The sequence below is a fragment of the Acinonyx jubatus genome, chromosome A1 (assembly GCF_027475565.1).
Source record: "Acinonyx jubatus isolate Ajub_Pintada_27869175 chromosome A1, VMU_Ajub_asm_v1.0, whole genome shotgun sequence".
In the NCBI taxonomy this organism is placed as follows: domain Eukaryota; kingdom Metazoa; phylum Chordata; class Mammalia; order Carnivora; family Felidae; genus Acinonyx; species Acinonyx jubatus.
Window position 1 is genome coordinate 84,207,102 of NC_069380.1, and position 9,611 is coordinate 84,216,712.

Here is a 9,611-nt window from a genome sequence, read left to right on the forward strand (position 1 = left end):
TGGGGGGGGAGGGGAAGAAAGGCAAACCAAGAAACCAATTCTTTTTTTTATTTTGCAATTTCATTTTATGTTTATAAATTTTTGAGAGAGAGACACGGCATGAGCAGGGGAAGGGCAGAGAGAGAGGGAGACACAGAATCCGAAGCAGATTCCAGGCTCCGAGCTGTCAGCACAGAGCCCCATGTGGGGCTCAAACTCAAAACCACAAGATCATGACCTGAGCTGAAGTTGGTCACTTAACAACTGAGCCACCCAGGCGCCCCCCAATTCTTAAATATAGGGAGCAAACTGATGGTTACCAGAGGGGAGGTGGGTGAGGGAGATGGGCTAAATGGGCAATGGGGATTAAGGAGAGAACTTGTGATGAGCACTGGGTGCTTGAAGTGTTGAGTCACTAAATTGTACACCTGAAACTATTATTACACTGTAAGTTAACCAGCTGTAATTTATTTTTTTTTAATTTTTTTTTCAACGTTTATTTATTTTTGGGACAGAGAGAGACAGAGCATGAACGGGGGAGGGGCAGAGAGAGAAGGAGACACAGAATCAGAAACAGGCTCCAGGCTCTGAGCCATCAGCCCAGAGCCTGACGCGGGGCTCGAACCCACGGACCGCGAGATAGTGACCTGGCTGAAGTCGGACGCTTAACCGACTGCGCCAGCCAGGCGCCCCTAACCAGCTGTAATTTAAATAAAAACTAAAATTAAAATTTCATTACCATATTCAATGTGATCTAGGATTTTCCCTATGTTATCTACTGGGAGTGTAATAGTTTTCCACTTTCTATTTAGGTCTGTGACCCATTTTAAGCAAATTGTTTTTAAGGATGTAAAGTCTGTGTCTGGAATCTTTTTTTTTTCCCTCTATTGCATGTGGATGTCTAGTTGTTACAGCACCATTTGTCAAAAAGGTTATCTTTGCTCCATTGTATTTCCTTTGTTTCTTTGTCAAAGATCAGTTGATTATATTTATGATGGCCTATTTTCTGATCTCTCTCTAGTTTCTTCCACAGATCTATTTATCTCTTCCATTCAAATACCATGCTGTTTTGATTAATATAACTCTATAGTAAGTCTTGAAGTCAGGTAGTGCTAGTCCTCCAGCTTTGTTCCTTTGACAATTTTTTACTCACGTGATTTTGTTTTTTTGTTTGTTTGTTTTAGTTATTGAGTTGTAGGACTTCTTTATATTTTCTGGATATTATCCCCTTATCAAATATATGTTGTTCAAATATCTTATACCTTTCCATAGTTTGCCTTTTCACTCTGGGAGTTTTCTTCACTGTGAAGAAAAATTCTAGTCTAATGTGTCTTCGTTGTCTATTTGTGTTTTTTTTCCTTGTCCTTTTTGGTGTCATACCCAAGAAATTTTGATAAATCCAATGTCATGAAGCTTTCATCCTGTTTATTTCTCTCTTTATATTGATGGTCTTAAATTTAGGTCTTTAGCTCATTTTGAGTTAATTTTTGTGTGTGTTGTAAGAAAAGTTTCCAACCAATTTCTTTTATATTTTTCATTCTATCCAGTTTTAACAATGCTGTTTATTGAAGAGACCATTTTCCCATTGAGTAGCCTTGATATGCTTGCTGAAGATCATATGATCATATACATCAGGGTTCATTTCTGGGCTCTTTTTTTAATCCTGTAGGTCTGTGTGCCTTTATGCAACTTGTTTGTTTGCAAACTGTTTGTTTGTTTGTTTGTTTGTTTTCCCTGTAGCTTTGAATGTTGTGAAATAAGGAAAGGAGCGTCCTCTTAGTTCTTATTTGACTCATTTTTATCACTTGTTTGCCTCTGAAATATTGGGGATAGCAGTTTGCCCTGTGTCCTCCCATCTCTTACAGATACAAGAAAAACTTTTTTGCTTCTGTTTTTGTTTGTTTTGGGGAGGTTGTTTGCTTTTTGTCTGTTCAGCTATTTACTTGTTATTAGAATGCAATGACAACTTCTAAATTCCTTACATGCATAACCAGAAACTAGAAATCCGTGGGTTATTTTAAAATTAGGATGGATTCAAGATACTTTCCAAAACTATCAGAACAAGGTAAAGTAAACTTGAAAATATCCAAAGATGAATAAAAATATTTAATAAAATTTTCCACTTTTCATGATATGATTTATAGCAAACCATAAATAAAAGTGGATTTTCAAATTTAATACAGTAAGGTGACCCCCAAAGCCTTCAGGAAACTCTATGCTTGACTGTAAATCTTTGAAAGTTTTTTTTTTTTATACTAGCTATTATCTCTATTTCTCTTCTGTATTGTATTTAGGCTTTCATTTAGTACTGCATTCTCTTTAGCATTTGTTATTGTGACTTATATTAAGAAATGTATATTTGAGGGCACCTGGGTGGCTTAGTCATTTAAATGGCTGACTCTTGATTTTGGCTGAAGTCATGATCTCATGGTTCCAGAGTTCAAGTCTCGCATCGGGTTCTGCACTGTGCAGAGCCTGCTTGTGATTCTCTCTCTGTCTCTCTCTGCCCCATCCATGCATTCTCTCAAAATAAATAAATCAACTTAAAAAATAATGAAATGAATATTTGATTTTATCTTAGTTCCTGGAACAGAACTTCTAAAAACCTTGAAATTTCCCAAGTGATAACAGTGATAAAGATGATAGAGCATTTTTTTGTTTTTCATAACAAATCCCTCTGAAGTACAGTTGAATTTATGTTAATGAAGTGATATTTGGAAAGCTCCTAGTTAATCACAGGATAGGGGCTGGTTGCTAGAAGAACCAAAAATTGCCTAAAGGGTTGAAACTTTGAGTCCTACGCTGACCTCCCTGGAGAAGAGAAGGGATGGAGGCTGGAATAATTATGGCCAGTGGCTTAATGAACCATGCCTAGGTATTGAAACCATCATAAAAATACCTGAAGTGTGAGATATAGAGAACTTTTAGGCTGGTGAACAAGAACATAGCCATGTGTTGGGAGAGTGACACACCCCAAACTCCATGGGGATAGAAGCTATTGTGCTTGGGACCCATTCAGACCTGGTCCTATATATCTCTTCAGCTGGCAGTTGATTTGTATCTTTCAAAATATACTTGTAATAAGACAGTAGTAGTAAATTCCTGAGTTCTGTGAGCCTTTCTGGTAAATTATCAAACCTGATGTTTAAATTGTAGTTACTCCCAATTTGTAGCCAAATCAGACAGAAATTAGAAATCTGAGATGGACTAGTTATGATTGGCCTCTGAGATAAGGTGGGGTAGTCTGTGAAGCTGAGCCTTTAACCCTTGTGATCTGAAGCTAACTCCAATTAGTGTCAGAATTGAATTGTTAATCTATTCAGTGACTACAACTTTACTTGTCTTGTATATGTAATGACTCTCATCCTTCTACTTTGACATAAATTCCAAATTTATATATTTCCCTGCATAAATCAAATTCAGATTTGCTGCACCCTAGGCACCCAAAACTCAGCATCCACAGAATAGATCTAGGTTTCTGTAATTTTCTTAACTGAATTTGGTATCCATTTGTCCATTCATCCACTCACAATATAATATAGTTATTGATTTGATACTGCAAGTCAGAAAATGGGCTTAGTATTTGAGATGCAACATAAGGAACACAAACACGGTCCCTGATATTATAATATGGTTCAATTAGCTGAATAAAAGTATAATACAAATAATAATAAGTGTTATAAGCATTGTAAAACAAAATGCAATGGTTCCATATACAGGGTGGTCTACATAGCTGAGAAACTGGTAATGTGTTCATATAAAAATGATTAAACAAATTACAAGAATGCCCAGATTTTGAATTGGGGAAGGTGGAAGGATGCAGTAAGAATATTCCAGGAAGTGAAAATATTAGTTGTGCTAACCATAACTTAAAAAATAGTCTGAGAATATGAAAAAATTTAAAAAAGTTCAAAAAAGTTGTAATATTGACATTAGGGGAAAGGAGAGAAAATGAGAACAGGAAATGGGAAAAAAGGGGGGTTAGGAAAAGTATCATGCGGATTAGTAAAATTTGGTTCTTTATTCTAAAGGCAAAAACAGGTGGGGTGCCTGGGTGGCTCAATTGGTTAAACTTCTGACTTCACCTCAGGTCATGATCTCATGGTTCGTGGATCTGAGCCCCGCATCAGGCTATGTGCTGACAGCTTAGAGCCTGGAGCCTATCTTTGGATTCTGTGCCTCCCTCTCTCTCTCTGCCCCTGCCATGCTTGCACTGTCTCTCTCTCTTTCTCTAAAATAAATAAAACATTAAAAAAATTTAAAGGCAAAAACAGGCTATTTGAGAATATTAAGTATCAAATGTCCAATGCAAGGAAAAAGATGTCTTCTGGAATTTATTTGAATATGATGATGCCTGCCTGAATGATGATGTCTGCTGATTGGATTATTCATATATGAAGTTTCTGTTTTAATAAGCAATTTGTTGCTCATTTGTAAACCAAACATTTTTTTAATTGGTATTTTCTCTCAAAAGTATCATCCCAATTGTTTTTATGTCCAAATTATATCTTTAAATACTATATAAAAGTATGCAACTTTATTTATCATGTATCTCTTTTTCATCCTTGAGTAACTTCTATGCCTCTGATGGCATGGATTAGATGTATTTCTTTGGTGAATCTAAATATGTATCAATCAATAAGTGTTCGTAATGTTTTTTCTTTTTAAATACTGTATATTAGGTAAATCCATATTTTATAGTTTTCTGACAGTTTTTAATTTATTAACTATGTAAAATAGTTACCACAATTCAGTTTGATAATCAATAATCAGTTTGATGTCAAAAATAAAACAATCTATCTCATATGGTTTTTGTAAAGTTAAAAAGATTCAATTTTTAGAAAAATACTAATACATAGTATTAAATGTAGATGGTGATGGGGTGGCTGGGTGGCTCAGTTGGTTAAGCATCTGACTTTTGATTTCAACTCAGGTCATGATCTCATAGCTTGTGAGATCCAGCCTCACGTCAGGCTCTGCACTGACAGCGAGGAGCTTGCTTGGAATTCTCTGTCTTCCTCTCTCCCTGCTCCTCCCTTGCTCATTCTCTCTCTCTCAAAATAAATAAATAAAAATTTTAAAGTGTAGATGGTGATGGTCATAATGTGGATGAGGATGGTGGTGATGATGATAACAAAAATGAATGTACATCTCATTATTTAATGATTATAAATGACATTATACTGCGATAAACAGATTGATTCTAGGCAAAAGCATTTGTGATGAGTATGTTGTTTTGTTTTTATTTTTGTTTTTAAGGCTTAAACTATTTCTTTTTTTTAATATATGAAATTTATTGTCAAATTGGTTTCCATACAACACCCAGTGCTCATCCCAACAGGTGCCCTCCTCAATACCCATCACCCACCCTTCCCTCCCTCCCACCCCCCATCAGCCCTCAGTTTGTTCTCAGTTTTTAAGAGTGTCTTATGCTTTGGCTCTCTCCCACTCTAACCTGTTTTTTTTTTCCTTCCCCTCCCCCATGGCTTCCTGTTAAGTTTCTCAGGATCCACAGAAGAGCGAAAACATATGACATCTGTCTTTCTCTGTATGGCTTATTTAACTTAGCATCACACTGTCCAGTTCCATCCACGTTGCTACAAAGGGCCATATTTCATTCTTTCTCATTGCCACGTAGTACTCCATTGTGTATATAAACCACAATTTCTTTATCCATTCATCAGTTGATGGACATTTACGCTCTTTCCATCATTTGGCTATTGTTGAGAGTGCTGCTATAAACATTGGGGTACAAGTGTCCCTATGCATCAGTACTCTTGTATCCCTTGGGTAAATTCCTAGCAGTGCTATTGCTGGGTCATAGCATAGGTCTATTTTTAATTTTTTGAGGAACCTCCACACTGTTTTCCAGAGCGGCTGCACCAGTTTGCATTCCCACCAACAGTGCAAGAGGGTTCCTGTTTCTCCACATCCTCTCCAGCATCTATAGTCTCCTGATTTGTTCATTTTGGCCATTCTGACTGGCGTGAGGTGATATCTGAGTGTGGTTTTGATTAGGCTTAAACTATTTCTTACAAAAGTTGTTTTCACAAGTTCTTTTCTAATTTGGGAAACTTTTATTTTAATTAGAATTGTCATAAATTATTCTCTAGAGACTATTGTTTCAGTAGAAACCTTGCCCTTAGGGAACCAGCAGTAATGAACTCAGGCTTCCCTCCTGTTTCTGAGTTCCAATAATCTGCAGATGTGATCAGTGGCACTCCATAGTTTTGAATCATTCATTCTTACACAGAGTCCTTATAAAGTCTTCTATAGTCATGGCTATATACTCCCCTCCATTGTTTCTTTACATTCTGAGACTTTCAGCCTGAATGATATCCAAATCAAGAAGTTATAAAGGAGTAATACTTTGAAACCATGCACTTGTACATTCATAAAAATTCTGAGGTACACCTTCAGCAGGTAAGTAAAGAATTGACAATGTTCTACTCTTTCAATTCATGGTCTTTATTTGGAATTTTTTTTCTCTCTTTTATTTTCCCCATCACTGATTTTCTTCTTTTTCCTCCACTTTTCACTCATTGACAACCTAATGCAAAATTTTGGAATTAACTGAAAGGATTGTTATTTTCCCAAGTTGAGAGTTTAGTGTTTGCCTTACATTGCTAGTGCCTCAAGGCATCCGTAGCAGAACACAGGAAAGTCTCTTTCAAATAATACACATTCCTCCACAATTACTTTTTTTTCCTTTTCCTCCAAATTCATCAATATTTATTTTCTATGATTTTAGGAAGCTAGACTGAGCCCTTCATACTGTGTCACTGAATTAACGAATTTAGTCTCTATTAACTAAAATACTCAATTTGTGTTATTGTATTCAGAATAATCATTATAAACAATCATGATGAAAACTCCCAACTTTGATCCAAATTTGTTTTACTCTTTTATAAAGTGAATGATATGCCTATAAGTGAGAAATTTATCTCACTTGTTTCCCCATCGTTAAGTAAATATATAAGAGTAAGTCAGTGAAAATATAAATAAGTATTTTGGTCAAAAAAATGAGCAAAACCTAAATTAAAACACACAAGGTCTTATTTCTAACATTGATCCTTCTATGATATAAATTTTAGCTAACCATTACAGCATTCACCCATCACATCTACTGAAAAGTAACAATGGAAATTCCCACTTATCTAAAATTAGCCATTCCAACACCAACCAATATCAAATTTGTGTTTCTTATAACCTGAAATTTGAAATCACTCTCTAATCCAAAACTTTCTTTAACAAAACTCCTCTCCAAGAATGTTCCTGTTTCTTTTTTCTTCACTTTTTATTCTTCATCTATAATACGAACTGTACTTACACTTTTGCTTCTTCTCTTAGTAAAATTCAGAAGTTCAGTTTCTCTACCCTTCTCCCCAAATGTTTGCTCTGTTTGAATTAATTCCAAGATAAATATAATCGGCATTGATAAAGTCATATGTTTGATTCTTTTTCTTATTTTAAAAAGACCTGTGAGCATCTTATGCGCTATGAGAAGTGATTTTAAAGTTTATTTATTTACTTTTAGAGTGAGAGAGTGAGCAAGTGAGCATGAGTGGGAGAAGGAAAGAGAGAGAGAGGGACAAGGAGAGAGTCCCAGGCAGTCTCCAAGCTGTCAACACAGAGTCCAATGCAGGACTTGAACCCACAAACCATGAAATCATGATCTGAGCTAAGACCAAGATTTGGACACTTAACAAACAGCCCCTCAGCTCCCCTGAGATATGATTCTATATGATGATTACATGAGGCTGACTTTACATTAATGATCAATTTAACAGTAATAGAGGTTGGTACCTATAACTAAAGAGTCATGAACCTATTATTGATCATGTCTAGTTGGGGCTTTTTAGCTTTTTTTTCTCACTGATAATAAAATATTTTTCAAAGTTATTTTTGTATATGCATATTAATATAGAATTAGACTTGATTGCAAGTCTGTCTGCCAGCATTCTTTTACATCTGAATGGATTAAAGTCACTGTGATGTGTCTATCCCAAAGGGCACTACTCATATGTTCACATGGCTCATGAACAGCTAACTTCACTGTTAGAGTCCATACACTGAGCACAGACTCACAGGTCTTTCAAAAGAACAATTGTGCCAATCTTAATGTAGAAGTGTATTCCACAGTTCATCTCAGGACTTATTTTATTTTGTTTTTATTATCATCTTTCCACAAAGAAAAAGATAATTTCTATAGTAAGGGCACTTCCAAAGTTAAGTTGCAAAGACCAACCATGAACTTATATTTTGTTTATTATGTCAGGTGGAAGTGTCAACATTATGGACCACAGAAACAAGACCAGAGTCATGGAGTTTATTCTTCTGGGGTTTCAGAATGAAAAGGAAGTAGAAATTCTTCTTTTTTCTGCATTCTTGCTCATGTATATGACGTCTCTGATTGGCAATACCATGATCATCCTTTTGGTGTGTGGTGACTACCGTCTGCATTCACCCATGTATTTCTTTGTAGCCAATCTTTCCTTCCTTGAAGTTGCCATCACCTCCACAGTGGTGCCTAAGATGCTGGCAAACATATTTTCCCTCACCAAGGCAATATCCTTCATAGGATGTCTCACACAGTCTTTCTTCTACTTCTTCTTGGGATCCACGGAATCCTTCATCCTGGTCGTCATGTCATTTGATCGATACATTGCCATCTGCAACCCATTGAGGTATGCCATCATCATGAACAAACAGACATGCATATTGTTGCTTCTGGGATCCTATTTAGGTGCATTTTTGTCAATTTTAGCACCATCAATCTTAACTGCTCCTCTGCCCTTTTGTGGACCAAATATTATCAATCACTTCTTCTGTGACAGTGGCCCTGTGCTAAAGCTGGTCTGTGCAGATACCGCTCTGGCTGAGCTGGCTGACTTTATCTCCTCTGCTGTGTTGCTCTTGGGCTCCTTGCTCTTCACAGGAGTGTCTTACATGTACATTATTATTACTATCCTTAGAATTCCTTCTGTCCAGGGACGGCAGAAAGCTTTCTCCACTTGTGTTTCACACATCACTGTTGTGACACTTTATTATGGAAGCTCCATCTTTATTTACGTCCACCCACAAAAGGGTGATGTGATGGATCTTAACAAATTTGCCACAGTGCTGAACACCATTGTAACACCGATGTTGAACCCTTTCATCTATAGTCTTCGAAATGAGAAAGTCAAAGAATCCCTGAGAGATGCTTTCAGTAAATACGTAGGCATGTTAACAAATTCAAGATCTTTAAAACCACAAAAATAATATCTACAACAAAGATATCTTCATGTCTGGCAATAAAATGATTTTGTAGTATAACTGAAAGTTAATATGCTTGCATAAGGAAAACATTTAGGAGAACATATATCACTTCCTGATTTTTGTCCAGGTTACTTAACAGTAAGTCACATAGATCTAAAATTATGTACATGCATTCATAATACATACAAACATACTGATAGATAGACAGATATAAATACATCAGCAATCATTATTCCCATTTTTTCTGTGCCTCCAGTGTTTTAAAAATCAAAATTTTGTACAGTCTAAGGATTTTTAATTCAAACAAAGCCAGTATTAGGTGTTTCTTCTGTATTTTCTTAATTTACCACAGTTTTCAAATATTAACTTAT

The 9,611-nt window shown here is 36.0% G+C and overlaps 1 protein-coding gene across 1 annotated transcript; it reads left to right on the plus strand.

Moving 5' to 3' along the window:
- Window positions 1-8,229: 8,229 nt before the first annotated feature.
- LOC128314689 (olfactory receptor 6M1-like) lies at window positions 8,230-9,243 on the plus strand. Its single transcript, XM_053217976.1, has one exon. The coding sequence runs from the start codon at window positions 8,251-8,253 to the stop codon at window positions 9,241-9,243; it is 993 nt and encodes a 330-aa protein (XP_053073951.1). The 5' UTR covers window positions 8,230-8,250.
- The last annotated feature ends 368 nt before the right edge of the window (window positions 9,244-9,611 follow it).